Here is a 27869-nt window from a genome sequence, read left to right on the forward strand (position 1 = left end):
ACCACAGTTGCAGTCTCACTTAACAGATTGAACGGATGTAGAATGTGTTGGGTTGCATAGTAGCCAGCTCACTTCCAACTGATGCAGTATACACTACGCGCAGTGCAGTGCCAGAGCACACCAACAGTAGTATTCGAAACTTTACAACATCTGCATTCAAATATACTTAATTCAAGTACAATAATAGTGCAGAAAATATAGACAACTGAAATTGTGCACATCTTTCAGAATCATCCTGTATGCAAGCATTTCTTTAAAGGCATCAAATACATTCTCTATGGTTGAAGAAAAATGAGCCTGGTATTCCTGTTCAGTTAAGTTTACTTAGATTTCTTAGTGAAAAACAGTACATTCACTTTCATTGAGCTCTCTTCACAAATGTCAATTTGTTAGTCTATCAGGAAAATAAGATGTGATTGGCTATACGTCATATCAACAATCTTTCAAATGGTTTGGAGACACAAAAATGGTAGGACAGAAGAGTTTTAAAAACATTCTTTGTATTCTGTTTTTTTTTTTTTTTCCCTCTCCATGAGACGAAATTAGGTTTATTCAGGAAGCTGGTTTTCTTAATATATTATACTCACAAGGCTCATGGTATCAACCTTCCAAATTTTTGCTTCCAAAATCTACTCTCAATCAAATTGATAAACTACCTTGTATTTGTATTTATTTATTTATCCTGTGGATCACACATTGTACAAAGTACACATGATATAGGACAAGTCATTTTTCTTAACAAATATGTAGTTTGGGAAAAAAAAGGCAATGGACTGCCATTTAAAAAAATGTACACAAAATTGTTCATTGATGAATATAGTAACTTCACATACAGAGAATACAAACAATTTACATGGGGAACTAAGAAACATGTAGGCAATGTAGTGCTACTTTAAATTTACACAAATAATCACTGAGATTACAGAATAGTGAAAATGTCAACTGGAAACACAACAGAAGGACAATGTCATTTAAAAACTACATTAAACATGAAATTAACGTTAAGATTTCACAGACAATTAAGTTTTAATACTAATAGAATGTGTACTTGTACATTCGAAAGCGAGTTGAAAAACAACACTGATTCCCTTATTACAATACAGCTAAGGCAGTAAAGTGCTACACTTTCATTGACTTTTTGATGTAATTTTATTTCAGTGAAGCCAATCTGTTTACCAGTTGGAGAAGAGCAACAGTATATGAACCCTAACAAGAAGAGGATGATTGTTGCTGGCTGGGGAGTTACTGAAACAGGTAAATATTTCATTATAAAATATGTTTAATTTCTATTATTTAAATACAACTGTCAAAACTGCAGACTAAAATACAGGGTGATTCAAAAAGAATACCACAACTTTAAAAATGTGTATTTAATGAAAGAAACATAATATAACCTTCTGTTATACATCATTACAAAGAGTATTTAAAAAGGTTTTTTTTCACTCAAAAACAAGTTCAGAGATGTTCAATATGGCCCCCTCCAGACACTCGAGCAATATCAACCTGATACTCCAACTCGTTCCACACTCTCTGTAGCATATCAGGCGTAACAGTTTGGATAGCTGCTGTTATTTCTCGTTCCAAATCATCAATGGTGGCTGGGAGAGGTGGCCGAAACACCATATCCTTAACATACCCCCATAAGAAAAAATCGCAGGGGGTAAGATCAGGGCTTCTTGGAGGCCAGTGATGAAGTGCTCTGTCACGGGCTGCCTGGCGGCCGATGCATCGCCTCCGGTAGTTGAACCAATTTCAGACGATAAGGTTTCATAACTAACCTTTTTCGTAGGACTCTCCATACAGTTGATTGTGGAATTTGCAGCTCTCTGCTAGCTCTGCGAGTCGATTTTCCTGGGCTGCGAACAAATGCTTGCTGGATGCGTGCTACAATTTCATCACTCGTTCTCGGCCGTCCAGAACTTTTCCCTTTGCACAAATACCCATTCTCTGTAAACTGTTTATACCAACGTTTAATACACCATCTATCAGGAGGTTTAACACCATACTTCGTTCGAAATGCACGCTGAACAACTGTCGTCAATTCACTTCTGCCATACTCAATAACACAAAAAGCTTTCTGTTGAGCAGTCGCCATCTTAGCATCAACTGACGCTGACGCCTAGTCAACAGCGCCTCAAGCGAACAAATGTACAACTAAATGAAACTTTATAGCTCCCTTAATTCGCCGACAGATAGTGCTTAGCTCTGCCTTTTGTCGTTGCAGAGTTTTAAATTCCTAAAGTTGTGGTATTCTTTTTGAATCACCCTGTATAAGGAGACAAAGAATATCATCTTCTTTCTAATGGTGAAACTCAAATTAACTACAAGATGGTGAATCTAAAGCTTCCAAAACTAGGCTTTCTTAAATAGAAATAAATTTTCTATGTAATGGTGCAGTGTTAAATTTTATTGATACTACACCAATGAAACTTGTTGGATTTTCTCACTCACTCACTCACTCTCTCTCTCTCTCTCTCTCTCTCTCTCTCTCTCTCTCTCTCTCTCTCTCTCTCCCTCCACATCTCTCTCACCCCCCCCCCACCACCCATTTCCTTCCCCCACTCTCTGTCCCCCCACCCCCCACTCTGCCTCCACCCCCCGTCCCCCTCACTACTAGGAAGTCTTCTGCACTTAGATTTTTATATGTGCATGAGGTTCTGGACCCAGAATGGATTAAGAACTGTCTTGAATCACTTACACATCTGCTTGGTGGAGATTGTCACAACACAATGCTTTCCTTCACTTTATTGATGGCATCAAGAAATAGGGAGTCTTTTACCTTAGTGTACTGGTGAGGCAAGGCAAGATCACTGAATTTTTAGGATACTGTGACAGTAATACAGTAACACATTCAGCCAATATGGATACAGTGACAGATACAATGGGCTGAGTTCATGTAACATTTTTAAGTTTTCACAGAAATATGTCCTACAAGCTCACCACCTTCGCAAGGTGCAGGCATTAGGGACTCTTTGTGGATGATAAAAGTGCTGTAATCCAATCTGATGCAGATGCTACTACATTATAAATGGTAAATAAAACTTCCTTGAAAATTATTAACTGGTTATTGCATACGGACAGGTACTGAAGTTGTATAATACATAGTAGGTAACCATGTGTACTGCATTAGGCCTGATGACACTCCTCTTTCCCCCTGAAAATACTTTAGTGAAAATCAATAAATGAAACAGAAATTACATAGTTTTGAGTGTTTGCATTGTTAAATGCTGATAATTCCTTTGGAATTTTTGTAGTCATTGGGGAAAGTGGCAACCACATGACTGTTTAAGATCAGAGTCTGGAGGTGTACCATCAGATGTTCAAAAATATATCTGCCACACAACCCTGAAGACATAAAGGGCAGATAAGTGTGAGAACTATTGTAAAATCAGTGTTTATTACCAATTCCAGAAAATTTGGACAATTTATTCAAGAGGAAGAGCTTCGCAAATTGAGCAAGTCAATAATGTGCTGGTCCTTCTCTGGCCCTTGCACAAGCTGTTATTAGGCTTGGCATTGATTGAAAAGTTGTTGGTTATCCTGAGTGATAAAGTGCCTAAGTCTGTCAAACTGGTGCCTTAGATCATCAAAATCCTGAGCTGCTTGGGGGGCCCTGCCCATAATGCTTCAAATGTTCTCTATTGGGGAGAGATCTGGTGACCTTGCTGGTCAAAGTAGGATTTGGCAAGCACAAAGACAAGAAGTAGAAACTTGCAACAAGTGCGGGTGGGCATTATCTTTCTGAAATGTAAGCCCAAGATGGCTTGCCATGAAGGGAACAAAAAGGGGCATAGCATATTGTCAATGCAACCTGTGCTGTAAGGGTTCTATGGATGACAACCCAAAGTGGTCCAGCTATGAAATGAAATGGCACCACAAACAACCTCTCCTGGTTGTCTGGCCATATGGCAGGCAAACCCTCAGGTTGGTATTTCACCATTATTGGGGGCTTCTCCAGATACATTTTCAGCCTGGACCCTCACCAATGACACATTGTTTATCAGTTTATATATTATGACAGACACACAATAGGCATAAGTTGGTAACCAGGAAAAGATCTTGAATCAGGACAATTAAAGAAAAATCCCTTCCTTTTACATCCAATAAACAGTGTCAGTACCCCATGATATGACCAGCATGGAGAACATCCAATAAGCAAACAAATAATATTGAGGATGTATGGTTACAAGTGCTATTCTGAGATGGAGAGGTTGGTACAAAACAAGAATTTCTGGTTGGCCATACTGAACCAGTCAGAAGGCTAATGACTCCTCCCCCCCCCCCTCTCTCCTGCAAAAAAAGTTAAATATTATTGATCCACTTAAACACTGGAACTTAAAATCTTTTGCATTGTGTGTAAGAGCAGAGTTTCGAAGATGCTGTCAAAAAGTTGACAAACTGTTTTTATTTTCACTCATAGATATCTTACAGAGACGTATTCTGCCAACTCTTCACTGGTGAAGAAAGTGCTCATTGTACAGGAGTGTGTAATAAGAGTAATATGTGAAGTCCACTATAGACAGTTTGGCTTACTGCCCACAACCAAACAGTAAATTTGCTGTCCTTTAAAAATTGTTGTAAACTATTGCTCACTGATTGAAAACAATGGTAACATTCATAAATATAATACTATAAAGAGTGATGCCTTAGGATCAGGTGTTCAAAAATCGTAACAACTAATAAATTTATTCACTGAAATTGCCAAAAGAAGACATTAGCTGTTTTCATGTAGGGAAATAGTTATTCCACAAAGATAGTGATGAACCATATAGTCAAGTTAACAGTAAAGTAAAATAAGTGTGCTTTGTGAATGATGGTATCCTCACAAACATTTCTTGCTAGCAAGTAAATCACAGGAGTTGCAATACTAAAATTCCAGATGTATCATTTGATTTTTTTCCACAGATGATATAAATGATAAATGGCAATGGGTCAAATGTAAACCTCTATAATTGAGATACTTTGTATTAAATCAATTGAATTGAATTGAATCATTGGTTTTAATTCATTCTTAACTGCTTTTCTTCATATACCTTTCTTCTGCAACCCTTGCATGGCTTAGAAAATCATTAAATTAAATCAAAATTGATAATGTTATCTCCACCACCCTATCCTTTCTTTCCTCGTGTCATCTTTCCTCTGTGTCATGACATCTGTCAGACCACTTTTTTGTAGTCATCTAGCACAGTCACATCTCATAACACCATTCCTCGTAGATGTAAAACTGATATTTTCTTCCCATACTCGGTGCACAAATGAAAGAAGAAATTTTGATGCATAGCATAATGGGAAGTACCTTGAGCTGCACACTTCAGTGGTTTGCAGAGTATGGATGATGGATGGTTTTGGATATAACATCAATAAATTTCATGTGTTGCCTATAATGTTCTGGAATAGCGTTTTAATGAAAATTTAGTTTTAAAATCACTGTGCTTCTAAGTGCCTGTGTAAAACTTGTTCCAATAAGAGTATAAAAGATAAACAATTAGATGAAGTAAAAGTAAAATTCTGTTACAGGAACCAGCAGTTCAAAGCTTCTCAAAGTGACAGTTCCAGTTGTACCTGTACAAAGATGTGCTGCAGCATATAAAAGAACTGGTGCAGTAATTAATATCAAACAGATATGTGCAGGAGGTTCTGAAGGGCGTGATTCATGTGCTGGAGACAGTGGAGGGCCTTTAATGATAAATGAAAACAGTAACAAGGGTCCAGTGATGGTGCAGTATGGAATAGTTTCATTTGGCCCTAAGAAGTGTGCATCTGAGGGCTATCCAGGAGTGTACACAAGAGTGGCATATTACATGGATTGGATACTTGACAATATGCAGCCATGAAACTACATTTTGTTTTCATAATGAAAATGAAGACCACAATTGTGATACCTGTTGTATATATGGTACTGTTTCAATAGCAATGACTGTTTTTATTTATTTTTGGCTGTATTGTGTGATCTTTATCATGCTATAGAGATTGTTTACCAAGATAAAGTGAAATATTTTCAGAGTGTATATTCTGTATATATGGTAATTATGCACCTCTAATGAAGTGCTATTTGTGAAGACTACATGTCAGTAATGTGGATGATGCAATACACTAATCAGAATGCTACAGGCATAGAATATGCTGCCTTATTTCAGTCTCATTAAAGCTGATTGTTTGTAACAACAATAAAATGGAAGTTTTTGAAATAAGGTAATTTGCCTGAAAATTTCTGGCAGTACATGAACTGTGTGATTACAAGAATAAGGTTAAAAGTACCTGGAACACAGCTGCGACAGCTGGTTAAAAGACTGGATAACACCCTAATTTATCATATTATAGTTAAGACATGATGTAAAACTGTTATTTTAGGTGCCTGCTTCTTCAGAGCATTGTAATCTTAAATGCTCATTTAATAGTACACCTTTGTCAGATAAAAAACTGCAGGAGCAGTACTGATGAGCTTTCAATGTTACAAGAAAAATTTTCGATTTATATTACTGTTGATCATTACAGTTTTCTTGCTGATAATGCATGAAAGAAAGAATGTTTCTTCACAACATATACCTTCAATTTTATTTATATCAAATGCTGTTGATTGTGATACTAACATTATGTGATAAATGTGTGTTGTGATAAATAAACTTAATGTCTGATCTTCATTATTTTCACTAAAACCACTGTGAACTAAGAAACAAAATTGACTGAATAAGTATTATCTAAATCTATTGTTGTTAGAAATACATACAATGCAAAAAGAATGTGGATGTGTCATTCCTCTGTTCACACATTATTTGTACTATTATACTGTCTAGCCAGTGAATCGGGTAATTTTGAGAACCTAATATTGTTGCTCATCAGCTGCTTGTTTAACATTGAGAGAATAAGAGATAATTTTTGTTTTTAAATTGTTGTACTCAGATTTACATCTCGACAGTTGAGGATTTAAACTTGATAATATTGTGTTTACATTGTTATCTAATTGCCTCATTTATATTAATATATATTCATGTGACAGAAAAGTATAAATTATTTTAAGGTGTGAAATTACGAATATTAACACCCGAACTAAGCTTAAACTGTCAACTGTAATAGTATTAGTTAGAATTTAAGTAAGTTCCAGTTAATTATTTAAACTATCAGCACAGTTTCAGAAAGATAACCAAATGAGAATCTGATAGTAATTCAAGGATCATCTCTTCAGAGTCAAAACCCTACTGGAGCATTACAATATTTGTGCAATATCAGGATGCTGGTTAGCAAAAATCCCTTCAACCAATGAAAATGATAATCTGCAACAGCATCAGAAAAAACAGGTGTTGCCTGGTAAAGAATTTTGAAAATTAGCTCAACTAGTGACAAAAGATAAGACTGGGTGACTAAATTCACATAAACCATTTCTGAGGGCGGGGAGGGGGGGGGGGGGGGGGGTGGCACTAATAATCCCAAGTAAAAGAGACAGTCAACTCAATGCTTAGAGAGCTTTTAATGTTGATAACATTGTGGAGATTAATGATCCAAAACAGCTATAGTTATATTGAAGCCAAAGTTTCTTTATATTCATAGCAGCAGGGCTACATTTCACAACAGCAGTATAAGGCGTGCTTACTGAAAGGGTTCTGGGTGTGAATATGTATTAAATTCTTGATATGGTTTTTTTCATCAAACTCGTATTAATTGGTAATACTTTTATATAAATCTTTTCCAAAATGGGAAACATCTGAAGTAATATGAAATAGCTTACATACAGAAACGATGCCCTTATGTAGTATTTAAACAGTGCAACATTCACAGTAAAATAGATTATCGACATGCTTTCTCGTTTAGAAATGGCCAGAGTACAGAAAACATTGTATGTTTAACATGGACAGGAAAAATCCTGAATTTAATTCACCTAAATTTTGTACCCTCACATACCAGCTGCTTTCACAAATTGTTTTACTGTCCATAGCATTGATAAAATATGAGATTAATAAATTACACTTTAGTAGAAAAATGAAAGAGGCCGACTCTGTATTATAATTGTAAGGTATTTTAAGACAATGTAGAAGCAGCAGATGAGAAATTACATTCCATTAGAAAATACCCCAACAGCGTTGTGAAACTCTCTGTTCCCTACAATAAATAGTGGTAAATTTCAACACGAAATAAGATGTATAACACATTTGCAGTTATCTCTTATAATAACAGTTTCATAAAAATTTTATATTAGGGTCCTTGAACATAAAGTGGCCCAATAGTCTCACCTGGCGACCTATAATGTGAATGACATTTTGCATGGGTGTTCTCTATTGAAGTGTTCTGCAACTGGTGTACCTTCACGAAGTGAAAGGTGTCATGCAAAGTTTTACATATTACTGTAAGAAGATAATTTAATACATGCTGATGGCTGCTATATTTTCATAAGAATTAAACGTAATTTATTTACTCATTATTGTTGTTATACTTTGCTTACCTTAAGTTCATTGTATTCTCGCCTGTACCACTGCACCAGTTATGCTGCCAGAGAGAGAGAGTACTTCGTAACACAACATCTTTTATACATGGCTGCTGTACATGCATTTCCCTAAAATTCTGGGATTAGCAAAAATGCTCCTCCCTTATTAATTTTATTGCATTGTTTGGATATTTGTTCCAGTTTAAAGCCACTGCTTAAACTTTGATATTTTTGTATGCCACCAAAGGATTCTTACATTGTCAGACAGTATTTCAGTTCAACAATATTGTCATTCCATCCTGGACCTTCCATTGTTGAGTATTTCAGTTCAGTTTCACCACAGCTGTGCTGTGCAGTCGTGTGAATATTGTGATTGCAACACTAGTATTTTCTGTTAGTGTTATTAAAGTGAAACCACTGAGTCTGGAAAAGAAACAGGAAATAAGCAATAAAGTGATAATTATTTATATATTTTTTTTTCTTTTGTGTGTGTGTGTGTGTGTGTGTGTGTGTCACATTTCACTAAAAGTACAGGAAGTTAGCTATAAGGTAAGACCAAATAACTATACACAATAGTAGAAACGTTGTTAATGCCCACGTGATAAAAGAGTGGTAAAAATAGTCCTTGGTTCAGTAGCTGCTACTGAAATTTCAAAAATCGCCCTCTGCTGACATGAACAGTTGTTAATTTAGTAACATGGGCAACATCAAAGGTATTTTGAAGGATAAAATTAAGAACAGTTATAAGTTCTCACTTCAGTCAATGAATCTACTGATATTGGCAGTAATGCGTAACTTCTTTCCTACATAGGATATGATGATGGGGACATAATTGCAAGTAATTTATTGACTGCATTAGTGTTTATACAGTTGGGGCTGCTTCTGTGACATACTGTGTGAAAGGATTCGTGTGTAAAGTATGCGAAGTTAATCATAACTGATCATTGTCTTATTAAAACAATGGAAAATCCTGGATGGAATGTAACAATACTACGAAAAGGAAAGTTGTTATATACCATATAGCGGAGATGCTGGGTCACAGATAGGCACAGCTAAAAGACTTTCACAATTAAAGTTTTTGGCCATTGGCAAAAACACACACACACACACACACACACACACACACACACACACACACACACTCTCTCTCTCTCTCTCTCTCTCTCTCTCTCTCTCTCTCTCTCATGCAAACGCAACTCACACAACTGCAGTCTTAGGCAACTGAAATCACACTGTCCTTTTGTTGTGCCTATCTATGACTTAGCATCTGTGCTATATGGTGAGTAGCAACTTTCCTTCTCATTACATTGTCTTACTCACTGAGAAGTCACTGTTACTAAGTCTTTGCTGTCTCTTCTAAAAATTGTAAAAGACAAAGTAGTAAAATCTGTGGGCTTCATCAAATTGTAGCTCCTAAATATGAAACTTTTTGAAGTTTTGTGTCAAGAAATGGGATCACAGCACACTACACTTCTGCTACAGGCAGAAGTACGACGTTTACCTGGAGGTCAAGTGTTAATGCAAATTAAAATGCAGATTCATTTGCAGATGATGAATGGGTATCTAAGTTAGCATATCTTTCTGATATTTCTGCACAATGATATGGATTAAGCAGAAAAATGGCACTAAAATTGTTTCATTCAGTTGCTGTCAGGCGGTCCCTAAAGTAAAAACTACCAATATACTGTAGGAAAAATGGAAGGAGGAAACAAAAGTATTTGGACTAGTTTGGATAATACTCAAGGACTTATTAATAAGCTAAATTTGTGGATACAGAAGATTGAAAATGGATTGTGTGAGATGTTCTTAGCTGTATGGCCTGTGACTTATGATAATAAGGTGTTGATACACTTAATTAAAGAATATTAATACTCGTGCAGCAGAATTTCAATAATTGAAGATTGTGATTGGGTTCATGATCCATTTGTGGATTCGAAATATCATCTGAATAATGTAGGTTTAGGTTTGCAAAAGGAACTGGCAGATTTGAAATTATAATTTTTCAAAGGACCTTTAGATACATTTTGGTTGTCAACAAGCCACAAATACCTGGCTGTCTCTGAGATGCCATTTCAGATGCTATTACCATTTTCAGCTACGTATTTGTGCGAAATGGGCTTCCTGGCATTGACTGAAATTAAAAAGAGAGAGACAGAGACAGACAGACAGACACTCTGATTCATAGATGATGAAACGAGGCTTGCTTTGTCAACGATTCCACCATCAATCGGCATCTGTGTGCAGCTAAGTTGACTCAAGTATAACATTGAAGCTATGAGATAGTTATTTACTTTAAAATTCATACTGGAAATTTCTATTTTCTACAGTGAAGTGGAGTTAGTAAGTTTTTAATAAAGGCATGAGATTTTTTTTCTGTTTAATAATAATAATAATAATAATAAAACAATGGAAAATCCAAGATGAAATTAACAATATTGTAAACAAGACAGTTGCTACTCGCCATGTAGTGGAGATGCTGAATCACAGGATAGGCAGAACAAAGAGACTGTCAGAAAGTGAGCTTTTGGCTAACAAGGCCTTTGTCAGAAATAGACAACATACACATTCAAACGCAACTCACACACACATCACCACAGTCTCTGGCTCTCGAGGCCAGTCTGTCTTGAAATATTCTGTTCACGCCTACAGAAATGGGCAGCTAATGAGTAACACTTGCATTCAAATTTTCAAATGTAATTTTCCTTCCTTAATTGCTCCATACAATTCATTGTGTGCGACTTGCCTAACTGATGAATGGGAGAACCAGTTGTAGGTTTTTCTGATTAGAAAGTATAAATTACTAGGAAGGAATTCTGCAGTAGCATGTCCCAATTGCTATTAATTTTACAAAATTTACACCTCTATCCCTTATACAAGCATTTAAGGCTGAGGTAAGAGTGTCAGTAGTGCATTCATTTAGTTGCAGAATATTGAATAATGGTATATAGTGCACAGCTTTGAAAAATGTCACAAGTTACCACAAATGCATTGCGAAGACAAATGTTGACAAAGGAATGTAGTACAAAGAAAACAGATGGTGAAAATGTATCATGCATACCCGTATTTCAAACGTAATGTCATATATGTCGCTTTTTTCATGGTAGAAAGTCGTAGTATCCTATTCTTCTGTCAATCTACATAGGCCAAATGTATGATAGGATTCTAGTCTTAGAAGGGAAAAAAGTGACATACGTAACAATGGTATGGGATACCTCAGTTGAGATATATATCGGCTGTAGGTCAACTGAAGTACAAGATACAGATTTTATGTATCTCAGTTTTTTCACCTTCACTAGTATCAACTGAAGAATAGGATACTAGTACTAGCAACAAACATAAAATGTGTGTCCTATTCTTCAACTGATCCAAAGCGTCATAATCGTAAATAAAAATAAATGAATGTGTTATTAAGAGGTAGCCAATGTGTATGCCTTTTGTTGCCTGTGGTAGAGTCTGCACAGAATATCGTGGTCAGTAAATGCACAGTCAGCAGGGCATGTGTTGGCAGAGTGATGAGGCGCTGTAGGGGAAATGCCAAGTGCTAGAGGGGAACTGCCGCTCTAACCTACACTCAAATTTTTTCTAGATGTTAAGTGGAGCTCCTCCACATCCACACTTGCATGGTGACCACTCAAAAAGATCTGTCACCCCTTTTTTCATTAGCATTTGAAAATAATCCCGCTTAATGCAGCAATTTATTTTCACCTGGCATGTTAACGATTTGTAACTTTCAGAGAAGCATTGTGAAGGGCGAATTTTTAGTAAACCTACACATTTTTCTGGTTGTCATGTTAAAATTTGCTTCTTTTGCCAAAACACAGCAGAGTTTACACAGTGTCGCCTCTCTAACATATTGTGGCGCAATTGTCAGAGAATTCTAAATTGGTGATTTATTAAGTTGGGAACTGAGGAAAAGTAAGGTCAGTAGCTTATTAAAAAAGCCACATCCTCTGTTCAGAATAAGCATGTAATGTCTTCACTCACATTGTTCCAAAACCCATAGCATTTCTCGTTTCACCCGCTATCGATGGCCTCTAAAACTTACATTCTTTCATCATAAAAGTCTATTGTTAGTGGAATAACATGGTAGACAATGAAGCTTTGCATAATAACCATATGGTAAAAAACTCTTCTATTTGTGTGCGATCATTTGCCAAAATCTCATTTCGATATTTCAAACCATTTATGAAATGGGAGGGATGTTGTGGATATTTCATTCTGGCTTTATGGCTGGCTTAGCATGATCGCAAATGAATGTGTTACATCAGATCAATTTTCTCGAGATGTGATGGAGAGACCTCCATCTCAGTCTAAAGAAATATTTGATATGTTAGCTAAATTTCACATGCAGAAACATATTGTGTAATTTGCACCAAATGCAAAATCATAGCGACTCCCATTTTTCACTGCAAACATGTTTGAATTTCGCGCAGTGCGTTACTACCATGTAAATATCACAATAACTGTGACCATTAATGAAATGATGAACACATCATCATGAACTTGACATATAAATCTATAAATAATGCAATAATCAATTGTTTTACCGAATAGTTTCTGTAAAATCGTTTGAGCAAGATGGCAGGCAAGCGCCTCAATTCTGTCATTGCTGACTGGCTGAAAGGTGGCAGACACTGTCTGCCTCCCCGTCCAAATAAATGAATGATCTTGCCCAGTTCTTTGGATGAAAACTGGTCACTGAACGTGCGTGCGTGTGTGTGCGCGCGCAATCCGCTCCCGGGATTGGAATGACTCCTTACCCTCTCCCACATCCTTTCGTCTATCGACGTGCCAGCGCTTTGACTTACCATACGAAAGCGCTGGCAGGTCGATAGACACACAAACAAACACAATCATACACACAAAATTCTAGCTTTTGCAACCACGGCCAGCACATCTTGGCACAGTGTTACACCGTCCGGGTTATCTGGATACTTCCCACTAACACCAACCTGTCAGAACTCCAGAGATGGGAACTTGCCCTTCAGTATATCCTCTCTTCTCATTATCCGCCAGGCCTCAACCTCCGCTAATTTCAAGTTGCTGCCGCTCATACCTCACCTGTAATGAACATCTTTGCCTTCGTACTTCTGCCTCGACTGACATCTCTGCCGAATCTCTTTGCCTTTACAAATGTCTGCTTGTCTCTGTGTATGTGTGGTTGGATATGGGTGTGTGTGCGAGTGTATACCTGTCCTTTTTTCCCCCTAAGGTAAGTCTATATATAAAATAGAGGGAAACATTCCACGTGGGAAAAATATATCTAAAAACAAAGATGTCACTTACCAAACGAAGTGCTGGCAGGTCGATAGACACACAAACTAACACAAACAAACACACAAAATTCAAGCTTTCACAACAAACTGTTGCCTCATCAGGAAAGAGGGGAAGGAGAGGGAAAGACGAAAGGATGTGGGTTTTAAGGGAGAGGGTAAGGAGTCATTCCAATCCCGGGAGCAGAAAGACTTACCTTAGGCGGAAAAAAGGACAGGTATACACTCGCGCACACACACACGCATATCCATCCACACATATACAGACACAAGCAGACATGTTTAAAGACAAAGAGCTTATGTATGAAAACAGTGATACATAGGAAACATGTACTCAATTCTTGTAATTGATATTTGCCCTGCCAACACTGATATTTTGTGGCTCGTAATGAGGAATAAGAAAGTTATATGTAATCACTGTGACAACTGTTTCACATTTCATGTCAAACTAAAACTTACAATTTACGGAAATACAGAAGCGTCCGATCTTACCCGTCGGCTTTGACCCATGACGTCACAAATACCGCGGAAACGACTATAAACAATTCCAATATGGCGGATATAAAAACATCGCATACGTATTGTAAACACTGAAATACACAAGTTTCACAAAAAGCCTAATGACTGTAACGGGACAAGCGTGGGAAATTAGGGGTTTTTGGGTGGGGAGAAACTAAATATACAGAAATGTAGCCACCGACCGCCATTCAAAACCACGCAAAACAACGAAATAAATCAACATCACAAAACTGACCAAATACCAAAAAACACATTCGTATCCATAATCGGACACTTCCCTTAACCTATATAGCTCAACAGAACCTACCGATCACATCCCCCAATAGAAAACTAAGAAACGAAAGCTTCCCTTACACCTACATACATCGGCACTTATGCAGTCTAGCAGGTACGGAAAAAATTTTTCATTTTTTTTCAAAATTTGATCATCATGTGTCGTTATGCGGTGGGGGGAGTCTGCAGTGCCCCCCCATCCCCCCACAGGCTTCATTAGTGTCAAATCAATATTTTCGAATCATAGGCGGCCGCTGCCGCGGCCGCATTCCAAAAAAAAAACTCCCAACCTAACCTCAAGTGGGCTACGCTACAGATCAATATGTTCATCAAATTGCTTCATATTACGTATACATGTTCATTAGTGTCAAATCAATATTTTCGAATCATAGGCGGCCGCTGCCGCGGCCGCATTCCAAAAAAAAAAACTCCCAACCTAACCTCAAGTGGGCTACGCTACAGATCAATATGTTCATCAAATTGCTTCATATTACGTATACATGTTCATTAGTGTCAAATCTTTTCGAATCATAGGCGGCCGCTGCCGCGGCCGCATTCCAAAAAGAAACTCCCAACCTAACCTTGTATTCAGGGCTACGCTACAGATCAATGTGTAGGTCCCTTACGTCACGGGTCAAAGCCGACGCGTGAGATCGGATGTTTCCAACCTATACCCAATACACAAAACATACATAAATAACCAAAAAAAAAAACGGAACTTACCTCAAAAAAGTTCCAGCTCCACAAACTAGATTGGCCAACACACACACACACACACACACACACACACACACACACACACACACACACCAACGAAAAAATACTGAACTAAAATAAAAACCCAACCCACCCAAACGTCAACCCCCTCCCCCACAACTCCAAAATACAACACACAAACACTATACAACAAAATAAACCACCGAACACACCACCAAAGAGCACCACAAATAAAAACAAGACATCTACAAACACGCCACAATCGCAAACCAAACTCCGCGCCGTAATGACGTCACACACCACAACACGCTTACGTCACGGGTCAAAGCCGACGAGTAAGATCGGACGTTTCTGTTGACCCCAATTTACTGCCATTCTTTAAAAGACTCCAGAGTAGTTGCTAAAACACTTTTAAAATCGGCAGAAATAAGACATGTCACAAAACTTAAAATCTTGTTGCCAAACTGAATTAATAAATGCTAGATCCAGTGACAAAATCGCTAAGCTGGTCACCCTGCTTGTACATGTAAGTTACATCTCTTTTACGTGTATTAATTGCATTGCAATCTGACTTAACACTTTCACTGCAGCTGACGCTTATAAGCATCACAACAAGCCACGAGCCAGTGCGGCTGACGCTTATAAGCGTCCGCGCTCACTGTCGGATTACGCAGTCTAGTTGCAGCGTCTAAGCTAGCATAAAAGCGTGTACACCTTTGTGTGGTCAGTTATCGAACATATATTGTTCGTAATGGAGACTAATGAACAGACACCTGGACCTTCCAATGTGAAAAGGAGCAGGAAAAGTGTTAAACTGACAGAGGAACAGTTACTAAGTGTACTAGACGACAGTGATTTGCTGTGTAGTGAGGACGAGGCATACCACAGAGATTGTCATTTAGAGGCTGCAAAAGAATTTCAGAGTGATGATAGCGTGGAAGCACAAGTTTATAATCTGTTTCATGACAGTACCTGCCGTTTCAGAGTGTTACCGACCCGCACTCGCACGTTGCCGGGCCGCACTGGAGAGTTGCGCACCTGCACCGACGCCGCAGCGAAAGTGTTAAACTATAGTGACTGTTACCTATTAAAAAAGTTTTGAATCTGTTGCAAGGTATGTTGGAATTTATTCTTTATAATTACTCGAAAAGGCCTGATGGTTATCTAAACTGTCCAAACAACAAATTGTGTTACATGGTAAGCCTGGGTCAACATGTGCATTCATCTGTCCTACACAAAATTATTTTTGTGAGGTACTGTTGAGCCACAACACCTTGAAGTTGTGTAAGTTGTTTAAGAACAAAAAAATTCTGTTGGGTTATAATTAAAAAATGTGAACATACTACCGCTCACCTATAAATATTGTACAAATATTTCTTCAAGCACCAGACACATTCATAAATAGTCATTTCAGGACACATGCTGGTTAACACTGACTGTTTTTGAACTGTTGGTGGCTGTAAGTAAGTAGCAGCCTGTTGTTCTTTTCAAATTACTTACATCCTGGATTTCCATTAACAACACAATTTCTTGGTTATGATCATACATGGCTAAAAAGTAAACATACTGGTATTAACAAACACACAATAACAAAAATATATCTGTAGGAGTTCTGGTTTGGTGCCTTGCAGATTGAAGCTGAAAGTTAACAGGAATTTTATTACTAATAACAGAGCATACAGAAACATCAAGGGAATACAAAATAGATGTTCACCGCAAACAGAGGAAAGCTACAATGTTAAAGATATTCCTTCTTACAGGAGAGATAAATATGGCTGCTAAAGAGTTTTATTTATGTGATATTTCATGTCATCAATGGCAATGTTCCCAAAGAGCCTCTTCTCCTTCCACTTATTTTGTCCAAGTGATACTGACTAAGGTATGTGGGAGGTCATTCGTTATGGCCATATTGAGATTGCTGGTTGGTGTTGCAGTTTTTGGGTTGTGGCAGCAGAAGGATCATTTGTAACAGTGACAAATAAAGTGGTGCATTGTCAACCATATCTTCTTCTGTGTACACCAGATGCAATTGTTTTTTAGCAACTATAGTAGTAAGAACAAGAAGAGATGATAGGTTTGAATTTACTGTCTCTAGTTCAACTGTCTGAAAATAAAACCATGCTCATTCTGTCTTTTCTTTGTGCTTTTCTTTCAACAACAACAAAGCTATCTACCATTTTTACATTTGTTTCATGTGACTTGAATTGTTGCAGATCAAGGCTCACCTTGAAATCATTTTTAGTATTCTGAATGATGTTCATCTGTGCCTCATTACAACATGTGTGTTGTCTTTTGCCCAAGCAGCACATGTATCAACTGTACTGGGTGTACCTCAGAAAATCCAGGCTGATTTCATATGATATGATCACAGTTGATGACCAGCTTCCCTTGTAGTTGTGTGTTGAACGTATTATCTCCACATTTCACTACTCATTGAGGTCCAGAATACAGCAGCTGCAGTGCTGGTCTGATTGTACTGTCTTGTAGCACAATGTACTTGCAGTCTGCTAGTGCCTTGTGAAAGAAATTTTTGGTGAGCCTTGTGATTGGGGAAATGGTGGTCTTATTTATGCAATACACTGTTTCGCTGCCCAGACTAGGGCTGGTAACTCTGCAGTGGCCACTGGTTGTACTAGAGAGATGAAATCTGCCAGTAGGCTGAGTGGTTCTCCAGATAAAATCTCTGCTAACGGAGCTCGATGGTCTTCTTTGAATGTAGAATGAAAGCTCAATAGAATCCAGGTTATGGACTTGATCAACATAATTGCTGCCTTGAGTGTTCAATGCCAGCACTCCACAAATTTTTTGCTGTGTAGGCTGTGATATGGTAGCACTGGACGGCAAAAAGGTTACATATCTCAGAGAACAATACAGACTCGAACTGGTGGCCCTGGTCAGTAGTGATGGACACTGGACAGCCAAAACATGAGTCAATTATATGAATGCTCCCACTGCCATTTCCACTGTTACACCTGGCATGGATGTCACATCAATCCAGTAAGTGATGCGATCGATCACGGAAAGAATGTACCAGCAAATTTCTGATTCCAGTAAAGGGCTGATCCAATCGATTGGAATATGATGTAACCAACCTTAAGTATTCTATATTGCCCATGATTTCAATGAGCATGTCACCTGGTCTTTGCAACACTGGCAAGCCATTCAGGTTTGAGTCCACAGATTGCAATCTTGCTTCATATAAGGCCAGACAAACAAGATTGATAGTAGGGGAGTCACTGTAAGCTATTGAAGATAGGCTTCCTAATAGTGAAAAAAACTAGTGGACAGAGCTGGTGTTGCAATACTACACCAGGCTTACGTGGAGGAAGCAGGGGTAGTGCACAATTTCAGTTTCAATACAGTCATAGACCTTGAAGTTCACAGATTTGCAGACCCTGTTGCTCAGCTTTGGTGAGATTGTTGTAGCTGATGTTAACTGACAGTATATTGACTCAAGATAGGTAATCCTCCATGACATTGTCAGCACCCTTGAGATGCTTGACATCAGCGGAAAACTGAGCAACATAATCGAGGTGGTGGAACTAATGTGGGAATGGTCTTTTCTGGGATTGCTTATGGAAATCTGCTAGCTGTTGGTGGGCCATGTAAATTGTTAGCAGCCAATCTATCAGGTCTTCTGTGAAGTGGGGCACTGCCTCATGCATGAGCATAAGCCAGCCACTTACATTCGGACATGGTTACCTTCTGCAAAAAGAAAGGTAATGGGTGTTCTTGCTCGCAATTATTTGCTGAAGGACTGTGCCACCTGTGGTTTCACTTGCATCAGAGGTAATTGACAAGGTGACAAGATGGGCCAAAATTGTGGCTTGTAGTGAGCTGAGTTTAATTTGGTTGTAGGCCTGTTGAATTTTGGGTGTCCATGGAAGAGTCCGTTTGCCACTTGTTCTTTTGTTTTCCAGCCAATGCATCTATCAGAGGCATGTGGCATTTGTAAAAACTAATCATGCCAAGAAAATGTAATAACTCCTGATAGTTTCTTGGCCATGGAAGTTGAAGAATATGTTCTGTTCATCGGGTCGTGGGTCAAACCCTGACTCAACTGGGGGAATGTCCTAGAAATATTACTTCTGTTTGGTGCATCTGGCATTTATCTTCATCACTATTCCAAAATGTTCAAGGGTCTCAAAAATAAGTCAAAGGGTGTTTTATCATGCTATTGCAGAGATCCCAGAAAAACTATAATGTCTAAGTATAATAAATAGAATGGAAATTTGAGAAGAATTTTAACAATGAAGCATTGCCACCTTTGGGCTGCATTTTTGAAAACCATGAGGCACCAACAAGAATTTGTAGAGCACAAATGGTGCTATTGTAGCAGTTTTGGGTATGTCCTCAGTAGCTGTGGGAATTCGCAGGTATGCTTTTTTAAAGTCTAGAACACTGAACATGGAAGTGCCTGTTGAGGCTTGAGTATTCTTGGATATTTGTTATGGGGTAACAGTCAAGAACAGTGTGGGCATTCAGGGCCTGCTAATCACCACATCATCTCTTATGGTCTTACTGTGCCTGCCTGCAGAAAATCCTTGATAGCAGTTTCATCTGCTCATAATCTAATTGGTAGCATGTTATGTGATGTTATGTTAACCGGGGACCTAGAAACAATGGAGAGGCTCCATCCCCGCCGCAGCCGCAGTGGTCCACAACCCCACGACGAATATAGCAGTCCAGTTCACCCCTCCGCCACCCCACACCGAAGTGCAGTTCGGCCCCTGGTGGACCCACCAGGGAACGTCTCACACCAGACGAGTGTAATCCCTATGTTTGCGTGGTAGAGTAATGGTGGTGTACACATACGTGGAGAACTTGTTTGCACAGCAATCGCCGACATAATGTAGCTGAGGCGGAATAAGGGGAACCAGCCCACATTCGCCGAGGCAGATGGAAAACCGCCTAAAAACCATCCACAGACTGGCTGGCTCACCGGACCTCAACACAAATCCGCTGGGCGGATTTGTGCCGGGGACCGGCGCTCCTTACTGCCCGGAAAGCCGTGCCTTAGACTGCACGGCCAACCGGACGGGGTTAGTTGGTAGCATGCTGCACACCTTATGGTAGACCAGTGAGCCTGGTGTGGCATTAATTTTGTGCTCTGTGCTGTGGTTGACACCTCTGTGTTTGTATGTTGCACACATCATGTGGGGGATGCACAGGGCACAAGTAGGAGACGCATGAGCACTATAAGAAACATTCACTACACTGGTCTGTATTTTTGGCGCATAGTACACTGACTGCCCATGTGTGTAGTCTGTGGATGTCTCAGTGGGTGCTGTCTTGTTCATTCTAGAAATTTGAGATGGGGAGCTGTTCACCTTTTAGCTGTCACAGATATGACTGTGTAGTACCCACTTCCCTATTTAATGAATGTGCTGAAGCTTTATAATTCTCATCGTGTAGCCACAGCCTCTGATTTTTCCTTCTTTATGACTTTTTGTTGCCACTTGTAGTTTGGATTTCAAACACTGGCAGGTATTAAGTTATTGTAGGCAAATGTCATATGTAGGGTCTGAAGGGGGTTGTGCAGGAAGAGTTTTCTCAGAAGCTACCTGTGAACATGCTGCCATACTGCCAGTGATACCAGGTTCTGACTCTCCACTGCTGGTTTGTCTGAGAATCCCTCATGTTAGATCAGGGAGAGGCAAAATCAGCTAAGAAATGCCATGCCCAACATCGATTTATGAATGTCTGTGACCACAAATTTCTATGTAAATTTCTCATGCAAACCAGGCTCTACAGTGCACTTGACAGTTCCAAATAGTTTGATATGAGTGTCTGTTGCCCAAATTGTATGACACACATTATGTGTTCAGTTTGTGCCTGTTCCCCAGGAATGATGCTCAGTTCAGAGCCAGGGTCTATAAGGAGATATTAATTTGTTGCAGTGTCTAACACATACAGTCTACCACCATATCTTTCATGTAAGGTAAAACTAGTTTGGCAAATTTCCTTGAGCTTTAGGCAAATTTGTTGTGCATTACAAGCCAGATCACCAATTGAAACCGCATCTTGAATTTGGGTGGTTACACAACATGGAGCAATTGTGTACCCAGTCACTGAAATGTGAGTGAAACCAACACAGCCACAGCCATGAGGTGTGTTATTGTCAGCCATGGTTGTGGCAGTCATGGCTGGCTGAAGAACACTGCTTCCAGGGCAGTCGCTCTTGACATCACCCTCATGAGTTTATGTAATCACTTTGGTCTCCGCACTTCCATATAGTTGTGGCTAGTGTCTCATGTCAGGAATAAGCTGGCAATGTTCACTGTTGCACATCATATTCTAGTGTTGTCATTGCTGTGGGACTGCAAAAAGTCTGTCAGGCAGTAATAATTTTTTCCCTTGAATCTTATTTTTGCAACATCATCACTGGCTGTATCTGAAATGATAATTTAATTAACCAGAGCATCAAGAGCTTGCTGTCTTGCATAAGGGACTAAACAGCAAGATCATTGGTCCCTTGATCCAGGGATTGTTCATTCAGAATTAGTGACCTCCATAAAGTATGTGTTTTGATGATGAAAGTACATTGGAGCAGTGAGATTGAAGCAAAAGACAATACCAATGCCAGAGCTGAGAAAGAATTTATGGAGAAGTGTATGGATCAGGCCATAGGCAAGTCAGAGCATATGAGGCATCTCCTAGGGCTCATTCAATAGTGAAAAAAGTTTCACCCTACTTTTGACTCCTGCCAGCCCACTGATGGATGAAGACAGTTACAGAGCAAGGCAACAGATTTAGAATGGTAAGAGTGAGGAGGCTAAAAATTTAATGGACTTCAGTTGTACTGCCAATAATAAAAACAAGATGAGATAAATAGGTACAGCAGTTGGTGGGCATCCACAGGGCTTTGCGTGTGACAGGAGACTTCCTGCCCACAGCCATATCACCCCTGCTCCATTGTAGTCAAGGTGCTAAACCACACCATTCAACAGAGCAAGAACTCTACAATAGAAAATAAGGTGTGGCAAAAAAGGAGACAAATCATATCCAAAAATAATTAGAACAGAGTATGAGAGGGATGAAAATATGAGCTGGTCAAGGAAATTTCTTTCATGGAGAAAACAGAGACCCAGTTCATCCGTCTACAAATTGTGGATGTTTGAGGCAAAGAATTCAGAATGCTATGCTTAAAATGGAGGGCCAAAAGAAGGAGGCACTCTACCAGAATATGAGCTATTGTTTGTAAGACTCCACAACTACAACGTATAGGTGGCTTGTTACATTAAATAAAACTATGGGTTAACCTAGTTTGACCAATGTGGAGAACATGTAGGCTGGGGGAACGAGGAAGAATGCCATGCAGTTGTAGTCTCCTTGATAATGCAGACTGTATTAGAGTGACTGTAGCCAACAAGACATTGTTCCATGTCTGAGTGAGCAAATGGCCCTGTAAACCTGCACATGAGATTGGCAAAGTGAATGGGGGTTGAGTAATTGCTGCCAAATGGTCTCTCAGTTCCTGCCCTGGGATGTGTTAGATGGTAATGGAATTGTGGAATGGCAATTACATACAAGGCCAAGAGCTGGTACCTTCAGAACTGAAGACATCAAGTTCCAGCTTCAGCAAGGGAACTGTGTACAGGACTAGTCTGGAAGGCATCAGTGGCCACATGAACTCCACAATGGTGGTCTGAGTCTAAGAATTTAAAACCTGGCAACCATAGTAGAGGCAGAATGACACCAAGACCAAGCAAATATGGAAAAGAGTAGCACAATCCTCACCCCAAGAAGAGTGGGCATGGAAGCAGAGAGCACTAAGGTTCCACATGCAACTAATCTTTTGTTGCTGAATATGGGACAGCCAAACCAAGTCAGGTTTTTATCAAAAAGGAGGCCCTAAAATGAGTCTGTGGAACAACTTCCATATGTTGAGTACCCAAGAAGAGTTCTAGATCAGGATGGACCATGGTATGATGACAAAAATGCATAACCTGCATTTTTTCAGGGGAGAACTGGAAACCATGGCAAAGAGTCCATATAGAAGCATGTCAGATAGTGTTTTGGAGCTGGCATTCAGTCAAGGCTACTAAGACGAGCTACATCAAACGCAAAAGTTGTCAACATAGAGTGTAGGGATGACCAGCAGTGCCACAGAGGTCACTATCCCATTTATGGTCATGAAGAAGAATGTGACACTCTGGACAGAGCCCTGTGGGATGCTGTTCTACTTGGCCCATGAAGAGATGAGTGAAGTATCAACTGCAACATGGGACAACCAGTGGAGTGAAAACTGATGACATTGAAAGTCCCAGTCATGGTGGGGAAGTAAAATATGATGGTGCCAAGTGGTGTCATATGCCTTTGTAGGTCAAAATAAGACTGCAGTAAGATGCTGATGCTTAGAAAAAGCCTGCTGGATTGCTGTTTCCATCCAGATCAGATGGTCAGTTGGAAATCATCCTTCCTGGAAACTACACTGATAGGGGGACAAAAAGACCCGAGACCCTTTCAAGCAGTTTGAATGGCAAGTTGATGAGCGTAATCGGTCAGCAGCTGTTGAGAGATGTTGGGTTTTCACTTGGTTTAAGGATTAGAACAATGATACTGTCTGGCTATTTTGAAGAGAAGACACCTTTGAACCAAATATGGTTGAAGACCCTGAGTAGATGTAGTCTTTGAATAACATTCAGCTGTTGGATCATCTGATTATGATCTGAATCAGGGCTTGGGACTGTATTGTGAGATGAGGCAAGAGTGAAGCAGTTCCCAATCAATGAAAGGTTCATTAATGATTCAGCTTGGTAGGTGGTGAAACATAGGGGGCATCTTCAATTTGTCATTTATATCCACCATGGCACCAACTGGTGTGGAGGGGACATGTAGAAAGGGGAATAGCAGTTTCAGCATTGTGGATGATCAGGCTGGAGAAGTATTGCACAAATTCACTGATGTAAACTGACAGATAGGGGACAAAGGTATCAGCAGAGACAGATAACTGCCAGTTGACCCTTTGAAGCACCCATTGTGATGGTCAGTCTGTCTGGCAGTAGCAAGGAAGTGACAGGATCATCAGAAAACTACAGTCCATTATCCTTGACATTGATTTGTTGTAGAATCTGAGAACATATTCTGATCTCAAATATAATGATATATCTTAAACAGAATGACCTCCTTCATGCCAACCAGCATGGATTTCAAAAACACTGATCACGATAAACCCAACTCGCACTTTTCTCATATGAAATACTGAAAGCTTTGGATCTATGTGTCATGCAGATGCAGTATTTCTTCATTTCTGAGAGGCATTTGACTCAGTACCACTTCTATGCTTATTGTCAAAAGTATGATAATATGGAATATCAACTGAAACTTGTGACAAGATTAAGAATTTTTTGGTAGGAAGGATGCAGCACGTTATCTTGAATGAAGAGTTATTGTCAAATGCAGATGTAACTTCAGGTGTGCCCCAGAGAAGTGTGTTGGGACCCATGTTGCTCATGTTGTATATTAATGACATTGCAGACACTATCAATAGTAACCTGCAGATGACATAGTTGTCTATAGTGAAGTGCTGTCTGATGAAAGTTGCATAAATATTCAGTTAGATCTCGAGAAGATTTCAAAGTGGTGCAAAGATTCGCAACTTGCTTCAGATGTTCAGAAATGTAAAATTGTGCACTTCACAAAATGAAAAAAAGGAAGTATGCGGTGACTTTGATAGCAATGCGTCATTCAGGCATAACATTTTGCAGAGATATGAAATGAAATGAGATGATCACATACACTCAGCTGGGGTAAAACAGATGGTAGACTTCGGTTTATTGATAGAATACTGGCAAAATCTAGATAGACTACAAGGGAAATTGCTTACAAATCACTCATTCAACCTATTCTGAAATATTGCTCAAGTGTGTGGGACATATACGAAATAGGATTAGCAGATGATATTGAGCATATACAGAGAAGGGCAGCACAAGTTGTCACAAGTATTTTTCACTCATGGGAGAGTTCACAGAGATGCTGAAGAAGCGGAACTGGCAGGCTATTGAAGATATACCTAAACTATCCCAAGGAAATTTACTGACAATGTTTCAAGAACCAGTTGTAAATGATGATTCTAGCAATATACTACAATCTCTTACTCACTGCTACATATAGATCATGAGGAAAGATTAGATTAATTACAGCACACACAGATGTGTTCTACCTGCACTCAGAACATAAATGGAACAAGAAGAACACCTGATAACTGGTACAGTGGGACATATTCTGTGCCAAATAATTAACAATGGCCTGCAGATTGTAGATGTAGAAAGTGGACACTGTCACAAATATCATCATGTAATGACCAGTGCATTGTAGCCATGGCACTAGGGGAAGAGCTATGGGCAGCTACCATCATTAAGAAGATAAAGATCATAGTCGGTAGGAAGCTGATCAAGTTCTGCCAGACAAAGTGGTACCCCTCTACAAGGGGTGCCACACATTCAAATTCTGAAGAAGGAGATGCATGCATTTTTTAGTTAATTCCTGTATCCAATGTTTTCTCTTTGTATATTACCATGTTCATACTGTCTGTAACTATGTGCACTTGCATATCGTCTGTTGGCATTTTGGTGTTTCCTTGTGAACCGCGCGAGCACGCAGAGCTGGGTGGTTTACTTACAACTGTAAGTGAGGCCACATACTACTGGACTTACTTGTATTCCTATATGTAATGTTCTGGTTGAAAAGTTACTGGTGTAATGATTTTGCATGCATGGTTCATGGTGTTGTGTGTGCTATTATGTGTTGACATCTCCCATTTATTTCATAGGTCTTGTATATTCAATGCTTTATCTCAATGGTATATGTCTTGAATGAGTGTCCACTTTGATGCAGACATTGAGTCTCAGTCCCATTTTATGAGTACACACTGCACATGTTTTTTACAATCACTATGTATTTAACTTTTTGTCTGTATTAAGGATTCTTAATCCTTTCTCGTGGCTTACCTTAATGCAATTCTCTGAAAGCAGTCATCACATAATACAGGGTGTCCATAAAAGCCCCCTTTACAATTTCAAGATTTTATTGCAACAGCAGTTGTTGAAATATTTTAATAAAATTTATTTTATTGTAATCACTGTTTACTAAAGTTTTTATATATACTAAACTTTTGTGTTTCAGATACTCTGTTGACAGAAGGAACTGAACCTCTATAAAATGGCAACTCCTCAAGAGAAGGTAAAACATGTGTCCTGGTTTATTGAGACAAAATCGGATGTTCAGACCCAACGAAACTTCAGAACGAAGTTTGGAAGAGATCCACCATCACGCCCTTCAATCCATGCATGGCACAAAAAATTTTTGGAGACAGACAGTGTTGGATAAAGGTAAGAGTGGGCGACCAAGAACACCTGAGGAAAACACCAATTGCATTTTAAATGCCTTCATTTGTTCACCTATGAAGTCCATCCGCACTGCTGCCAGACAGTTGCAACTACCACGTTCAACTGTGCATAAGGTCCTCCACAAGAACTTATGGTTGTATGCTTACAAAGTGCAACAGTTACAGACACTTAAGTCAAATGACAAGCCAAAAGGGACAGAGTTTGCACTCAACATGCTGGAGAACCTTTCAGAGGATGAAGCATTCCTCAAGTGAGTTTGTTTCAGTGATGAGGCAACTTTTCATGTTTCTGGGACATTAAACAGACACAGTGTGAGAATCTGGGGATCTGAACACCCCCGTGTGACTAGGAAGATTCACTGGGATAATCCAAAAGTGAATGTGTGCAGTGGAATCATGTGCAACCAAATAGTTAGTCCATTTTTCTTCAACGAGTCAACAATTACTGCAGATGTTTACCTCAATCTTTTGACCAAATATTTAGCACCACAACTGATTGACGTACAACCAACTGTTATTTTCCAACAAGATGGTACACCACCACATTGAGGACTGCAGGTTTGTCAGTTCCTCAATGAAACATTTCCAAGCAGATTGGGAGGGATGGGCCAATTCCTTGGCCACCGTGTTCACCAGATATCGCTACCTTGGACTTTTTTTTATGGAGGTATGTAAAAATATTGTGTAACAAACACCAATATGGGACATTGCTGACTTAAAGCCAAGGTTTCGTAATGCCATTGCCACCACTGATGACGCAGTGCTACAGTGAACATGGCAAGAAATTGCGTACCGTCTTGATGTGCTTCATGCCACTAAAGGTGCCCATATAGAGGTCTATTAAACACTGTCAAAATTTTTTATGTAAACACTGATTACAATAAAAGAAATGTTGTTAAGATATTTCAACAACTGCCTTTGTAATAAAAATTTGAAGTTGTAAAGGGACTTTATGGACACCCTGTATTATTTATTTGCAACCTTGACTATCAACAGATTTTATTAAGAAAAATTTTTAACTTTTTGTAAAATATAAAAGAGCACTGCAGTGGATTTCTCCTCCAACTCTGAAGGTGAGTAGTGTGTGCCACAGAAGTTATTGTTGAAACCATTACTGTTTATTCTATAAACAAATAAAATACCTCTAACGTTAGAAGTAATTAGTAGTTATTTTTGCATATGATGTGTATGTCTAACATTAATTTTGGTAGTAAGGTGACAGAACCAATAATTGACATACAAGAAATGTAACTACATTTACTTGAGATTCAGGAATAAAGCGAATGTTGGGTACAAACATTATTAATCTACAGGTTCTTTA

At 39.0% G+C, this 27869-nt stretch overlaps 1 protein-coding gene and 2 long non-coding RNA genes across 6 annotated transcripts in view; 2 read left to right on the forward strand and 1 right to left on the reverse strand.

Annotated features, from left to right (window-relative positions):
* LOC126263014 (CLIP domain-containing serine protease HP8-like) overlaps positions 1–7370 on the forward strand; it is a 107688-nt gene extending 100318 nt beyond the window's left edge. The window contains exons 6-7 of the mRNA XM_049959982.1: positions 1159–1254; positions 5518–7370. Coding sequence (XP_049815939.1) covers positions 1159–1254; positions 5518–5834 — 413 coding nt within the window. The 3' untranslated portion in view covers positions 5835–7370. The remainder of the gene's footprint in view (positions 1–1158; positions 1255–5517) is intronic.
* LOC126263035 (uncharacterized) lies at positions 699–14044 on the reverse strand. Of its 2 annotated transcripts, none has more exons than XR_007546804.1 (3): positions 13369–14044; positions 8435–8839; positions 699–1245 (listed from the first exon to the last, which is right to left on the reverse strand). It is a non-coding gene; the product is annotated as an uncharacterized LOC126263035 (long non-coding RNA). The 2 variants fall into 2 exon arrangements; XR_007546803.1 differs by having other exon boundaries at positions 13703–14043.
* On the forward strand, positions 13553–27704 carry LOC126263024 (uncharacterized). Of its 3 annotated transcripts, none has more exons than XR_007546799.1 (2): positions 13553–13628; positions 26326–27704. It is a non-coding gene; the product is annotated as an uncharacterized LOC126263024 (long non-coding RNA). The 3 variants fall into 3 exon arrangements; XR_007546800.1 differs by lacking the exon at positions 13553–13628 and adding an exon at positions 15190–15724; XR_007546801.1 differs by lacking the exon at positions 13553–13628 and adding an exon at positions 15742–16312.
* Positions 27705–27869: the final 165 nt, after the last annotated feature.

The sequence above is a fragment of the Schistocerca nitens genome, chromosome 1 (assembly GCF_023898315.1).
Source record: "Schistocerca nitens isolate TAMUIC-IGC-003100 chromosome 1, iqSchNite1.1, whole genome shotgun sequence".
In the NCBI taxonomy this organism is placed as follows: domain Eukaryota; kingdom Metazoa; phylum Arthropoda; class Insecta; order Orthoptera; family Acrididae; genus Schistocerca; species Schistocerca nitens.